Below are 16,533 nucleotides of genomic sequence, written 5' to 3'. Positions count from 1 at the left end.
AGACTTGGCTAAAACACTTTCTACAGAAGGCCTTTCTTGATCTGCCTTCTTCTATAAAATCACCTTACATCTACTTTGCCAGTATTTTATATGTATGTACATACATATGTCTTTTCTGCTATATTCAAATGTAAGCTCCTTGAGAGTATTTTCACTATTTTTTGGTATGTCTACCACTTAATCCAGTGTGTGGCACATAAGCTTACTAAATATTTGCTGATTGAAACAGTTGACACTCAGTGTTTTTATTTGTATACATACACACACAAAGAGACCAAGCTACTAATATTAGAGTGCTTGCTTTGGTCATACTCTATTGTGTAGGCTCTAGGATAAATTTATTTTCATGCTGTTTTGCTCAAAGAAAATTTGACCTGGATGCAAAAATCTATAACAAAATTGGGAAGTGAATGTACTTTGTGACTTCCATGTCTCTCCTACTTCAGGCACTATCTTTAAGATCTCATATTCCTTTGTTCAGTTATCTTAATTTTGCTACCTGGGCTGCTAGAGTTACTATCATATTCCCTTTCTCTCCATACCTAATTTGTGTCCTTCTGACACAGGCATTTTCTGTCTTCAGATTGGTAATTGGATAATCTGATACATTTATCTATGCAAATGTGCTAATGTGGAGGTGGCAGGTGAGGAAGACTAAAAGAATTCCCATGGATTTCCTCATCTCAGAAATATATGTGTGCTGTTCTAATAGTGGCTTTCTAGGAACAATGCCCTCCACCTTCCCACCACATCCCATCACTAATTGTCTTACCTAAGGCAATGAGTGATTTATAGTGATAATTTCATACCATATCATTTTAAAAGGTTGGTATTTGATTATATCTTTAGGTAGGAGAGGAGAATGTTTTTGAGTGTTAAGGGTCTTTAGTATGTTTATCTATTTACATACCAGCATTTCTCCTTGACTGAAATTATCATGAGAAACCCAACCTTCATAAGTAAACCAGTCTCATCATTGGAACCTCAAACAAGATTTTTACAAACAATCTGCTTTTCCCAGCATTGGTACAATAAGTTATTCTTTTCACAACATATAAATTTTTTTTTAAACAAAATAATTTCATTTTAATTACTATAGGGATCAAATAAAAAATCATCAAAACATCAATAATTTAATGCAAGAAAACAACTATAATGAGATAGCATCCTAAATTTTGTGGGATAAAGCCAAAGTAGTTCTTTTTTTTTTTTTTTTTTATTTAATAGCCTTTTATTTACAGGATATATACATGGGTAACTTTACAGCATTAACAATTGCCAAACCTCTTGTTCCAATTTTTCACCTCTTACCCCCCCACCCCCTCCCCTAAATGGCAGGATGACCAGTAGATGTTAAATATATTAAAATATAACTTAGATACACAATAAGTATACATGACCAAAACATTATTTTGCTGTACAAAAAGAATCAGACTCTGAATTATTGTACAATTAGCTTGTGAAGGAAGTCAAAAATGCAGGTGTGCATAAATATAGGGATTGGGAATTCAATGTAATGGTTTTTAGTCATCTCCCAGAGTTCTTTTTCTGGGTATAGCTAGTTCAGTTCATTACTGCTCCATTAGAAATGATTTGGTTGATCTCGTTGCTGAGGATGGCCTGATCCATCAGAACTGGTTATCATCTAGTATTGTTGTTGAAGTATATAATGATCTCCTGGTCCTGCTCATTTCACTCAGCATCAGCACAACATATAAATTATACCGATTAATTTATGGGATTGATCAAGATCTTCTATAACCACTCATATCATTAAATTTAAGGTAAAATAAAATATTCTAATATGTCAAACCAGTAAATATTATGTGCTTTGAAATAGCTTCTATTTTTACAGTGTGAAATTTTTGTAATCTAATTTTTCCTTGTTAATTTTTTAAAATATATGCTTTTATGAATGTAAGAAATATAATACAGAAACATCATCACAGAAAATTTGGAGCCAGGTTTTTTCCAGAAAGAGAATGATCTGAATAATTCATGTGATAGAGAAGAAAAACACATAGTATGATTGCATATGTTGTCATATTGTAGTAGAAATAGAGATTTGGTGTTACTCATTGGTACAAATCACAGAGTGACAGTTCACTTCAATATGAGGAAAAACTTTAGAACAATTAGAGCTGCCATATAGGGTACCAAGTTTTGAATCACTAGAGGTGTTGACACAGAAACTTGTCAAGAGGCTTTTCATGGTTACTTCAGAAGAAATTTCTCAGGTGAAAGCCAAAGATAATAAAAATCCAAGAGAAGTAATATTAGTATTCTCTAAATCCCACTATGCTCTAATTTCTTGTAGACATGACTCACTCAAATCTTATATAATTTTATCTTTTCAAGTAAAATGTCCTAATGAATCTATTATTAGCAACAGATAGCATAACATTTTTCTGTTTCTCAAAGTTCTTGACCTTGGGATTTCAAAAGAAAATGTTATTTAAATTTTACAAATTCACCAAATTTACAAAAGATCAAAATATGACAATTCATTCTCCTATTATCAGAGTCATGCAAGTGTAATAAATAACAGATAAAAAGTAAATAAAATGTTCCTAGGCCAATTGATTAATTTTTTCCTCTCTCTTTCTTGCACAGTGTCATTTTCAAACCCCATTGTTGCTGTTCAAAGACTTAAATATAGAGCTCTCTGACTTAAAGAAACCCTGTTTTACTTTTTTCAGCTCAACAAGAAGATGATGAGTTTGTGTGTCAGATAATCTATGTCTTCTATCAGATGGTTTTCCATCAAGCTACTAGAGATGTCATCATCAAGGAAACACGTATCCTTTTCCTGTTTAAAATATTTTGAAAGCATTCCACTTTTTTCTAATAAATATAGGTATGCACCTTCTTTTTAAAGATATACAACTATTAATAAATAAATCAGCAAATATTAAGCTGATATAATATGCAAAGCAATGTTCAAGGAGCTTAAGATAAAAACAAAAATGAAAAAGCCTCTATTCTCAAGGAGCTATGCTCAGTGAAGTTTGATTTAAATTTAGAAGATATTTCTAATTTCATATTGAAGTACTATTATTATCACTCGCAAAGAGCACAGAAACTTTAATGAATGCAATAAAATAACATCTAAATAAATGTGACCCTTTTCAGCATGTGAGCCTTGGAAGGCTATATATCTTGTCCATGTTGCCATGATGCAAAAGTGTACATGAAACTTTACTTTAGAAATTGTCTCTGGAAGACTCTAGATTACACATCCTGATGTATCTTTTCAATTATCTCTATGTCTTCAGTTCTTGGCAATGAAATACCAAAAGTAGTTCAGCCTATTGATAGAAATAGTGATCAAACTAATAAATCATACACAAATTTTCTTATAAGATAGTTCGGAAAACATTTCAAAAATATTATGAACTTGTAAATCTGTGTTCTTTTGAATGGTGACTGGGCTGTTTAGTAACTCAACAAAAAATTCACAGAAATAGTTGATCAAAGATGGAACACACTTATACTGTGTTTATGTGTACACCTGACTATAATTCTGACTGACATGATTGAAGTACTTGAACATGAAACTGTTAACCTAGTTTGAAAAAAGTCCTATTTGTAAACATTTCTATTAGGAAGCATGTGGGGCTTTCTTGTTTTTAGACGCACAGCCTCACATCAAAAGTCAGTATGGAACAGCACATAGAGAATGGATTACAGCAGGAAAACCTGGTTCCATCCCTCTTCTGAAGCACCCTGCCTGCTTGACCTAGGGCCGCCATGTCACCTCTCAGCACCTTGGGCAGCTCTCCAAGCCTATAAGTCAGTAGCAGGTGCCCCAGCTGTGCATACCTGGGAAAACTTGAACCCAGTAAGTGACGAGCCTCAAGGGGCATGCATTCTGATGTAGGAGATGGAGTGCAGGAGGTGGGGGAAGGGAGCGGGGTGCATCTATGTAAAAGCACACAGGCACTGGCTTTTAAAAGATGCATGTGAAGGGAGTAGAAGTAGGCAATCCTGTCTAGGAAAGGACCAAGGGACCCCTAAAGAGGTGGGGTTTGGGCAGGATTTGGAAAGCACAGGGATTCCAAGAGCCCAAGTAGCAGGGGAGCACAAGGCAGGCGTTCTGCATGGCTCATCCGGTGTGCAGAGACAAGATGCATGGTCGTGTGAAGACTGCTTGGGAGCCCAGTGCCGCTGCCCAGAGAGCAAGATGAGGCAAGAATTGCATGGAAGTCTTGAAAATGCCAATCAGAGGAGGCCATGTTTACTCCTGGGCTTCAGGACCGTCCCTCTGGAAACCGTAGGAAGAATGGATTGGGCTAGGAAAAATGAGTCAGGGGAACAAAGTACATGAGTCCAGGCAAAAGATGGAAGTCCAAGCCAAGATGGTGCAGTGTTGGAGCAGAGAGGGGAGAGCTTAGCACAAGTTGTGCTCCATCCATAGCACACTTGTCCCAAGTGCTTGTCAGTGGCTTATAAGGCAATATGGCGCAATAAGGGCCTGGAGTCAGAGGTCCTACTCTGTGTGACTTTGGGCAAGATGCTTAATCAGTCTGTAGAGTAAGAGTGTGGGACTGGGGCCTCGAGAGTCCCTTGCAGCTCTAAATCCGTTATAGGATAGAAGCAAGCTTGGCAGCTGGTGGGAAATGAGGGCTGGATAATATTGAGGACACAAAGCACCAGAGCTGTACCTGAAGGGATGGATGGTCAAGTTGAAAAGCATACGAATTCCAAGAGCCAAAGTGAAAGAGGAGGGCAATGCAGACAGCTCTTCAGCACTCAGAATCCTCCTTCAGCAGGAGCTTTCTCTCTGCTGATAAATCACAGGGCCACTGACGAAAGGGCAACATAACATAGCACTCCAGAAATATGGTGCAGTGATAGAGGGCAGGGCCTAAAGTCAGCAACACTTATCTTCCTGAGTTTAAATCCAGCCTCAAACATTACCTGCTGTGTGACACTGAGCAAGTCACTTTACCTTGTTTGCCTGAGTTTCTCTCATCTGTAAAATGAATTAGAGAAGGCAATGAAAATCTACTCCAGTTTGCAAAGAAAACCCTAAAGTCACAAAGAATAAGACACAACTAAAAACAACTGAACAAAGAACCGTACCATATTACAATTCTAAACCATATAAGAAATTTTTAAATAGCTTTTTATTTTCAAAATATATGCAAAGATAGTTTTCAACATACACCTTTGCAAAACCCTGTGTTCCACATTTTTCTCCCCTTTTCTTCCCCCTGTCCCTGCCCCTAAATAGTAAGTAATCCAATTTATGTTAAACATGCACAATTCTTTTATACATATCTTCATGGCATCTTGTTGCACCAGACTAAAAAGGGAAAAAAAAATGTGAAAAAAACAAATGCAAACAAACAACAATAAAGAGAGTGAAAATAATATGTTGTGATCCACTCTCAGACTCCACAATACTCTCTCTGGATGCAGATGGCTCTTTCTATCATAAGTCTATTAAAGTTGCCTTGTTTTAAATCATTATTGAAAAAAGCCATGTCCATCACAGTTGATCATCACCTAATCTTATTATGCAATGTACAGTGTTCTCCTGGTCTGCTCATTTCACTTAGCATCAGTTCACGTAAGTCTCCAGATCTCTCTGGAATCATCCTGCTGATTGTTTCTTATAGAACAATATTCCATATCATTCATATATCATAACTTATTCAGCCATTCCCCAACTGATGGGCATCCACTCAATTTCCAATTTCTTGCCACTGCAAAAAGGACTGCCACAAACATTTTTGTACATGGGATTCCTTTTCCCTTTTTTTAAAGATCTCTTGGGGATACAAGCTCAGTAGAGACACTGATGGATCAAAGGGTATGCACAGTTTGATAGCTCTTTGGGCATAATTCCAAATTGCTCTTCAGAATGGTTGGATTATTAGTTCACAGCTCCACCAACAATGTATTAGTGTCCCAGGTTTCCCACATCCTCTCTAAACATTTTCTTTTCCTGTCATCATAACCATTCTGAGAGGTATGTAATGGTGCCTCAAGAGTTGTCTTAATTTGCATTTCTGTGATCAATAGTGATTTAGAACATTTTTTATATAATTAGAAATGGTTTTAATCTCTTCATCTGAAAATTGTCTGTTCATATCCTGTGACCATTTACCAATTGGAGAATGGCTTGTATTCTTATAAATTTGAGTCAATTCTCTATATATTTTAGAAGTGTGGCCTTCAGCAGAATCCTTGGATATATAAATTATTTCCCAGTTTTCTGCTTCCTTTCTAATCTTGTTTTCATTGGTTTTATTTGTACAAAAATATTTTAATATAATCAAAATTATCCATTTTGTATGTATATTTTGTAGAATATAATATACTCTAGTTCTTCTTTGGCCACAAATTCCTTCCTTCTCCACAGATCTGAGAGTTAGACCATCCTTTGTTCTTATAATTTGCTTATAATATCACTCTTTATGTCTAAATCATGAATCATTTTGACCTTATCTTGGTATAAGATGTTAGGTGTTGGTCAGTGCTGTCATACTACTTTCAATTTTCCCAGCAAATTTGTCAAATAGTTCTTATCCCAGAAGCTGGGGTTTTTTGGTTTGTCAAACACTAGATTATTATAGTCCTTGATCATTGTGTTTTATGAGCCTAACCTAGTCCACTGATCCACTACTATATTTCTTAGCCAGTACCAAATGATTTTGATGATGGCTGCTTCATATTAAAAAAAATACATAAAACTCCTACAGAGGTCTAGTTTTTCTTCTTGACAATAGCTGCACAAAAACTAAAACCCATCTTCAAAAAACCCTTCTCTAACATGCTATATAAAATTATCCCTGAAAATGTATGAATAAATTGAATATTTATAAAGCATTAATAGAAATATAGGTGAAAATACACTCATCTAGATTATGAAACTACTATGTGGCAATATTCAACTAGTAGCATAGTATAAGGGAAATAGCATTAAAGATTTGGAGCCAGGGGGTGCAGATTCAGATTCTGGCTCCACTGGTTTACCAGCTGTGTGAAGTGGGCAAATCTCTTCCCTTCACAAGTCTATGGTTTCCTCATCTGTAAAATGAGGATCAGTTTGATTATATCCAAGGTTCCTCTCATCTCTAAATCTCATGATCTTATAATAGCAGAGAAGGAAAGAATATGTTTGAAGTGCCCCCCTAAAAAGTGGAGACAGATGATCTAAGGAGAAAGCAGTTTATTACCAGATTCAATTGGGTAATCTACCAGAATGTGACAAAACCAGACAGCCAGTAACCACTTCTGAGGATTCATAGAGAAGTGAACTCATAAGAATATAGAAACCTCCTACAGGGATTAAAAATCCCTGGGTGAGAAACTGAAGTCTTCAGGTACAGCGACTGTCACTCTTGTCAATTAAAATACGTAGTAAGGTGACAGTTCATATAAAGAAAAAAAAAAAAGGATTCTAAGTGCTGCAAGCTCAATTCACGTATTTATGAGGTGCCTGCTGTATACTTAGGAACCAGAGATACAAAAACAAAATTGTCCTTGCCCTCAGAATCAGAAATTCAGGCTTCCACTCAGGTTTTCAACCATAGCGTTATCATACTCAGCTCCTTATTAGGAGTGTTCTATCTTGACAAATCACAGGTCCAGTAATAGTATACTCTTGGGGCAGCTAGGTGGCGCAGTGGATGAAGCACCAGCCCTGAAATCAGGAGGACCTGAGTTCAAATTTGACTTTAGACACTTAACACGGGTAGTTGTGTGACCCTGGGCAAGTCACTTACCCAACTGCTCAGCAAAAATAAATATTATATTATTCTTCTAAACTATGCAACAACAAAAATTAAACCTACAGACATCTGATTGGTCTTTTTTAATAATCTCTCTCCAAACGCCAAAAAAAGCCTTCTCTAACATGCTGTATACCAGTTAAAGTTAAGTTAGAACCGTATTATAAAGGATTTTAAAAGCCAAAGGGAGGAAATTCTGTTTCATATCAGAGATAACAAGTTGGCGCTGAAGTTATGTTTTAGAATGATCACATCAGGTTCCTCTCTCCCATCACTACTAGTAGCACCTACCCTCTTTCTGGGGCTGGCCAAAGAAGGATCCCTCATTTATCATCACTGATGCCAGTAGTAAAAACGTCATTTATAATAGAGCCTTAAGGTTTTCAAAACAGTTTATAAATATCTCCTTTGATCTTCACAACAACCCTGATAGACCCTATTTTTTAGGCGCTTACAAATGAGAAAGTATGAAAGTGTCTAGTGTGACACAACTTGTGTCTGAGACAGCAAAAGGAACCAAGAGAGCCATTCTGATCAGGTCAGAGAGGGTGGGAGGGGATAATGAGGCTGCAAGACAGTGTAGCCAGGATGAGTGGATTTATAAAAGCTAAAGCCAGAAATTTATATTTCATTTCAGAAGTGATGAAGGTCCTAGAGGTGAATGGATAGGTAACCCCTTCAGGAAAATTATCTTGGCAGCAGTGCAGAGGATCAGCTGGCGAGAGATTTGAATCAGAGAGCCCAGTTAGGAGGCAATTGCAGTAATCTAGTTGAGAGGTGATATATGAACAAAGGTGGTATAAATGGAGAGAAGGAATGGGAGGGACTTGATGTTAGGAAGATAGAACAGCAAGGTTTGGAAAGTCCTTAGATATGTGGGTGAAGGAGAATGATAAGTCTAGAATAATGACAAGATTATGAACCCTGGAAACTTGAAAAATGGTGGTGTCTGACAAAAAAATGGGGAGTATGGAAAAGGGGAGGGTTTAGGAGGAAATAATAATGAATCCAGTTTTGAAGATACTGAGTTTAAGATGTCTCTGGAGAAAATCCCCATTTGAAATATCAAGTAGGTGGGCAATGGTGGATCTGCGACTAAAGTTCAAGGAAGGGCCTAGAGCTGAATATATATAGATCTGGGAGTTATATGTATAGATGATAATTAAACCTTTGAAAGTAATAAGGGCAAAAAGCATAAAGGGAGAAAACAACCCAGGAAAAAATCTTGGGTAATAACCAGATTTAGGTGTCATCATGTGGATGAGAAACCAGAAAGATTGTATACGGATCAGACAGGCAGAAGACAAATCGAGGGAGAACAGTATAGTATCATAAAGGTCTAAATAGGAAAGAATGCCCTAAAATAAAATAGTTAACAGCTTCAAGCAGATAATTCAGGAATTTATTAAACTGAGGAAGAGCTCATTAGAGTTAGTAATTAAGAGATCAGTAACTTTAAAGAGGTCAGAGAGAGCAATTTCAATTAAGTGATAAGTTCAAAAACCATATTCCAAAGGGCTCCAAGGGATTCAAGAGCAAAAGATAATACAAAGTTAAAATAGCAAATTAATTAAAGAGGAAAATAAAGTCAGAGCTGAGGTAATGGCCTGAGAAAGAGAATCAAGGAATAGAGAGGGCATATGAAGGTCTCAACAGTGGTAAAGAACTGGCATAGGAAGATTGAAAGATAGGGAAAGGTAGGAAAGCAGAACATTTGGGGTTAATGAGATTGAGTGTGGCCAATGTGAAATGAAGGCATAGGTCATGAGTTTCAAGGAAATTGAGGAAATGAGAGGTTCAAAGGTCATGGGTTTCAAGGAAGTTGAGGAAATGAAAGGTTAGGGGATTTGAGAGATTATCTAAGAGGAAATCCAAGTCCCCTAGTATTATAAGGGAAGGATTTGGGGATGAGAGGAAAATCATAAGCCTGCTGCTGAATTCCTTGAAGGAAAAAGAATTAATTGGAGTTAAGTATGCTATAATTAACACAATTTTGATTGGATAGAAAATTTTAGTTGAGTAGACTTCAATAGAGAAAATGTTACTGAATAAAGGAGAGAAAGAGAACACCTGGAAATGATAATGCATAACTAGTGTGACACAGGTGTGAGTGGTTGAGGAGCTGGATGGGGAGAAAGGGAAAAACTAGAAAAGAGTTTTATCTAGATGGCCAGAAAACATTTCATCAACCAATTTAGACTTTAAAATGACATATGTTGAAGATGGAAACAATCACCAGGTAACAGGATGAACATAAGGACTAAGGCCCTAAAAAAATATCAGGAATTTCAAAGCTCAGAAGGACCTCAGGCTGGCCAGGGAAGCTAAAGGCAATAAAAGAAGGAACAAAACCTTTACTAGGGCCACATAAGAAAATGGTAACTGTCAATAGAAGGCAGAGCTGCTTGTCAATTTTTTTTTCTACCCAGGGAAAAAATGAATAGAATAAATATATAGAATAGGCTCAATTAGACTAAAAATTACTTGATACCCCAAAAAAGGAAAATAGCTGAAGAGTGCCTAATTACCCTTGACAAATTCAAGTCACCTGGTTCAGATAAATTATATAATCCTTATGTATTGAAAGAATTGGCAGAATTATATTTGAAGGATCATAGGTAAAATAAGGAGAGATACCACAAGATTGACCATTTCTGTTGATTGACATGGCTACAAATGGTACAGAAAGAATGGCACAAGATTTTGTCAATAAAGACAAAAGAAAATCTGCAAACAATATGCCCAGATATGGAGTAAGAATATGTTTATGTGTGTATTATGTACACGTATCTGTGTCATTGTGTGTACACACATAGTATATAGTTGAGAAAATTCTAACATTGTATTATCCAAGGAAATGAATGGTTAGAAAGAATGAGCCTGACTTCGTCAAGAATAGATCATATTAAATTAACCTTCTTTTCCTTTTTGGACAGAATTAAAAAATTGGTGAAGAAAATGCATTTGATAAAATTTATCTAGGTTTTAATAAAGCATTTCATGAAAACCTCATTCCATTCGCATGGAATAGTAGGTGGAGAGATGTGGACTTGACAATATACTTAGATAGATTCAGACTGTTTTGAATACTAAGATTATATCGTGGCAGGTGCTTTAGTCTCAGCATAGGAAGACGTTCCCCATGGAGCATCCCAGGAATCTGCACAGTTTAACATTTTTAGTCATGACTTGAATAAAAACATAAATAGGATGCGCCTCAACTTTTCAGATGACAAAAAGCTAGAATCGAGAGCCAACATTAGATGAAGGATCATTGGACTAAATCTAATCAAGTAAAATTCATTAGAAGTGAATATAATTTTACACTTGAATACCAAAAGACACAACTTCACAGACAGAAATAGAGGAGTCATGATTAGAAAGTAACTCTGAAAAAACTCTGAGGTTTTTAGTTCAATTCCAATCAGCAGTGTAGTGTGACAATCAAAATAGCAAATGCCATCATGAACTGCATTAAGAAAGACCTAGCCTTCCAGAAACAGAGGAGTTCCACTGTATTTGGCCCTTGCCAGCATTTAGGGTGTCCTCTTTGGGTCTGGGTACTAAAGTTTAAGGAGGATATTAATAAAATGGGAAGTGGCCAGAAGGCAGCAACTAAGAAGGCAAAGGGAGTGAAACTTTTGCCATGAGAGCACAGTTGAAGGAATTGGGGTTGTTTAGAGAATATTAAGGATTGAGATTGTGTTAACAAGTTTCTGTAGGGGTGCCACATGGAGGAAGGAATTGAACTAGTCCTTTTTGGCCTCAAACAGTAAAACCAGGAACAACGAATGGAAGTTGCAAAAGGGCTGCTTTAGGTATGAGGTCAGGATAAATTTCCTCGCACTTAGAGCTGTTTAGAAGTGGAATGGGCTGCCTCAAAAAGTACTGTGTTCTCCTTTGCTGAAGATCTTCACAAAGAATCTGGATTACTGAGAGATGTGCTATGGTGAATATGGGACACTGGCATCCCTCGCACTTTGACAAGATTGTGATTCTTTACATCTAAAGCATAACAAAATCTCTCAAGATTTGTGATCATGGAGAACCACTGACCATTTCTAGTGATTGACATGGCTACAAATGGTACAGAAGGAATCTAGAAAGCATTGCCAAAGATTATCAGAGAAGCCAAAGAACTTTGGAGCATGTACTGTGTTTTCCTTTATGCTGATTATGGAAAGCAAGAAGTGCAGAAGATGAAATTTGATTTGGAAAGTGACTGCTTGATTTAGAAAGAAGTAATGGAGCAGGAGTCAGGAGGACCAGAATTCAAATCCAGTTTCAGACACTTGACAATTACTAGCTGTGTAAAGGCTGGGCAAGTCGCTTAAGCCCAACTGCCTCACAAAAACAAATGACAATTTTTTAAAAATGTATCTAAGAATGGGATTTGAATTTCTGGACCACAACTTAAAATACAGAGACTAAAAAGATTCTCAACTATGGATTGGGTATATTTATGCATTTCACTATACATTAGGTAAACATATGTACTGTTAATAAATACAATCACAACATGAGACTTGTAATGATTAGTTATTTGGAATATGTGTGTATAAGAAAAAACTGCAAAAGCAGCAATTCAGAAAAAAATCATTGAGATATATATATATATATATATATATATATATATATATATATATAATATAACAATCTTTCAGAAAAAGAAAGGATTCTTTTCATATATTTTTGTGTGTTGCCATAATTTTTAGCTCATGAAATAGATGATGCCATGTATTCTTTCTTATTTTGTTGAATAATTTATAATTGACTCTCAATTATGAATATAAATTTAAATAAATCTTTTAAAATATATCTGAACATTCTAAATCAATTTGAAATTCACTTCTTATCTTTAACCATTTTTATCCAGAGGCTCCAGCTTATCTTATAGACCTAATGCATGACAAAAATAATGAGATCCGCAAAGTTTGTGATAATACATTAGATATCATAGCGGTAAGTACTATAATTATACCTTCCACTCAAAGAAGGTACTCTTTTGTGTCACATTTTGAAATGCATTGTGACTTGCCCTTTCGCATTTTCTTTGGTTCTTTTTAAATATCACTTTTATGAAATGAAGATGTTTGACCTACAGACTAAAGCTATGTTTAGCTCACTCGGTATGTTCAGAGCAAACCTAAGTTTGCATTTTTTTGGAGTTCTAGAAACATTCTGCCTCAATTCATGTTTTATAGATGAAGTGCTTTTTCCTCAATCAAATTTATAATAAAAAAACAAGTTTCTTGAATTGAAACATTTATAAGCATTAAGTATTTTAGGGTATACTTGCAGAAAGCCTAAATGTTTCTTCATTTTTTTTTTTCTGTTATATATAAAATCAGCTAATAGTTCATATAGTTTAGTTTCAAAGGATACTGAAAACCCTAGATCAACCAATCTTCAATTCCTTGGAGGTAGGTTTGGGGTGTTGTTTTTTTTTTTTTTTATTTTTAATAGCTTTTTATTTACAAGTTATATGCATGGGTAATTTTACAGCATTGACAATTGCCAAACCTTTTGTTCCAATTTTTCCCCTCCTTCCCCCCACCACCTCCCCTAGATGGCAGGATGACCAATACATGTTAAATATATTAAAGTATAAATTAAATACAAAATAAGTGTACATGTCCATAGGTTTGGGTTTTTGTTGGAGGGAGATCTGTTTCACAAATTACAAATAAGTTTTTTCTCAGTGAGAGCAATCTTTATGTTATATGAGAAATGACTCTTGTTTAGAATTAATTATTTGTTTTCAAACTATATTGTTTTAGAAACCTTTATTATCTTTTCCTTCAATGGCCCCATCTCTAATTGAAAACAACAACAAAAATATGATTTAAAAAATTAAGCATAGTCTAATTTAAAAAATCCATTGTTGGAGAGGGACAAAAATTCATGTGTTTATTCTGGATTTTAAGTGTTTCTCTTCATTGGACAAGTGTTATGTTGTCTGCAAGACTTAACTTTTATTTCATTGATAAGAATTGTAGTCTTTCAAAATTGTTTTTCTCTATAATGTAGCCATTGAATAAATTATTCTCCTACTTCTTTTCACTTTATTCTACATCATCTCATAGAGTGCTTTCATTTTCCCACTAAACTATCCATTTAATTATTTTTGGGACACAAAAATATTTCATTATATTCCTGTATCATAATTTATTCAATTCTTAAAAAGTGGGTACCACATTACTTTAGTTTTTAATTTTTGCCTACTATAAAAAGAGCTGCTATAAATATTTTTTTATATGGGTTCTTTTCCTCTCTCTGATCACTTCAGGATATAGGCCTAAGAGTGATCTAGCTGGGTCAAGGGACATGCTGAATTTATTAACTTTTTAAAAAATAATTCCAATTTGCTCTTTCTGATATGCTTATTTTACCAGAGCCCCTCCAGCATTTGTGAATTGCCTCTTTTGTTATATTTTCCAAACGGATAGGTATGACATAGAAACTCAGTATTACTATAATTTGTATTTTCTTATGATTGTTGATAATTTAGATTTATTTCTTAGGGATAATAATAGCTGCTATTCAGATAGTCCTTTACAGTTACTATTTTACCCTTACAACAACCTCATTTTACAGATGAGGCAACAGAGATTATGTGATTTCCTCAAGGTGGCACAGCCAGTAAGGAGGTGAGGATAGGTTTAAACTTGTCTTCCTCACTGGTAGGCCCAGGGCTCTGTACACCGAACCACCTGGCTGCCTCTACAATAAGAGCTGGCAAATAGGGCAGCTAGATGGCTCAGTGCACAGAGGAAGTCTCATCTTTGTGAGTTCAAACCTAGACCCAAACACTTCCTAGTTGGATGACCCTGGGCAAGTTACTTCACCATTTTCTCAGCTGTAAAACGAGCTGGAGAAGGAAATAACTAATCATTCCAATATCTCTACTAAGAAAACCCCAGGTAGGATCATGAAGAGTCAGATGTGACTGAAAAGCCCTTGTACTGCAAAAAAATGTTTAAGGCTACCACATTTTAGGTTTGTGAAGCATTTTATATATGTTAATCTCATTGGTCTTCACAAGAGCCGTGATAAGTAAATGTTATTATCATCCTCATTTTACAAATGAACAATTTCAAATCTCTTAGACGTGAGACTTTATCAGAGAAACTTGCTACAAAGATTTTTTCCTCAGTGATTTTTAACTCCATTTATTTTGTTTGTACAAACTTTTTTTATTTGATATAATCAAATTTTTCCTTTTTATCTTCTGTAATTTTCTTTATTACTTGTTTAGTCATGAATTCTTCCCTTCTCCATAGTTCTGAAAGGTACTTTCTTCTTTATTGCTTTAATTTATTTATCTTCTTTTGTGTTTAAGTCTTGTTTCCAAATGAAGTTAATATGACATGTTGGTCAATTATTTCTTCCAGACTACTCTCCAGTTTTCTCAGTAGTTTTTGTATAGTTGTGACACCTAACTCTTAATAGCAAAGATCTTTGGATTTACCCAACAGGATGGTTATCAAACAGTAGTTATTGTTTTTTTTTCCTTCTCTATGTTATGTACCTAATCCATAATAACAAGAAACATTTTGTAAGTTCCTAACATGTGCCAGATCAGGCTCTGTGCAAAATAGTGGGGCCACAAAAAATGGTAAAAGACAGTTACTGCTCTCAAGGAGTTTGCATTCTAAGGGAGAAGATAGCACACAAATTACTATGTACAAACAAGCTATATACACCTATATTCAAGAAAAATTGGAAATATGTAATAAAATGAGAATTAAGAAGGATCAAGGATTTCTTATAGAAGGTAGAATTTATTTGAAACTTGAAGGAAGCTGTGGAAGTCAGGAGACAATGATGAGGAGAGAAGAGAGCATCACATGCATGGAGAACAGCCAAGAAAAAATGAGTTGGGAAATAGGGAGTGTCTTGTGCAAATACAGCACGGAGGCCAATGCCACTAGGTCAAGTGGGTATGGGGGGAAGAATAAGAATACTAGAAAGGAGGGAGCGGCAAGAGTGAAGGGCTTTGAAGGTCAAGCAGGATTTTTTTTTTTTTTATCCTAGAAGTGATTGGTAGCCACTGGAGTTTTTTGAATCAGGGGTGACTATGTGTTCAACCACAGCATACTCTCCCTCAATACTTTATCTCTATCTCTTCTTTATCTCATAGTCTTTTTCTCCATTCTTAACTTCTGCCTCATACATATTGATGACTTCAGCATATATATTGATATTCCCTTGAACATCCTAACTTTCTGGTACCTCAATCAACTTCCATGATCTACTTCTTCAACTCACCCCAGCTATAAGCAGGAGTGGTGAAACTGTTGGTTTTCTCTCCTTCCCTTCTTGCCCCATCCTATTATTCATCCTCTCTGGAGCCTCTAGTCCCTTCACTACTTATATAGTAATTAATTATGTTACAATTATTTATAGGTTAAAATTAATTATAACTACTTAAAAGTTTAATGGGTAAATGGCTAACAGAACAAGTAGACAGGCTGATTGATGAAAATTAGACATATAGTCTCTCGAAGAACAATTGTAGGTCATGTATTTTACTAATTTATCATGAAACTTGTTATTTTTGCATATACTTTATCTCTCCTATAAGATAAATTATGATTTTCTGAGGGCAAGAATTGTATATCTTATTTTATCCTTGTGATCACAGTGCCACAGATAATACCTTACATATAATAAGTCCCTAATAAATGTTTATTAAATTTCATGTGCCATGTTATCATTAGATTAGAGCCTATGGCATGGTTGCTTTGACAAGAGGACACACAAAAAAATAGAATTAAATAGAGAATAT

The 16,533-nt window shown here is 35.4% G+C and overlaps 1 protein-coding gene across 4 annotated transcripts in view; it reads left to right on the top strand.

Moving 5' to 3' along the window:
* KIFAP3 (kinesin associated protein 3) overlaps positions 1–16,533 on the top strand; it is a 211,308-nt gene that overhangs the window by 138,578 nt on the left and 56,197 nt on the right. For all 4 annotated transcript variants that reach the window (XM_031936861.1, XM_031936862.1, XM_031936863.1 and 1 more), the window contains exons 16-17: positions 2,700–2,798; positions 12,619–12,704. In XM_031936861.1, coding sequence (XP_031792721.1) covers positions 2,700–2,798; positions 12,619–12,704 — 185 coding nt within the window. The remainder of the gene's footprint in view (positions 1–2,699; positions 2,799–12,618; positions 12,705–16,533) is intronic.

The sequence above is a fragment of the Sarcophilus harrisii genome, chromosome 4 (assembly GCF_902635505.1).
Source record: "Sarcophilus harrisii chromosome 4, mSarHar1.11, whole genome shotgun sequence".
NCBI lineage: Eukaryota > Metazoa > Chordata > Mammalia > Dasyuromorphia > Dasyuridae > Sarcophilus > Sarcophilus harrisii.
Note: the sequence above shows the minus strand (reverse complement) of the source record. Positions and strands in the feature narration are given on the sequence as shown.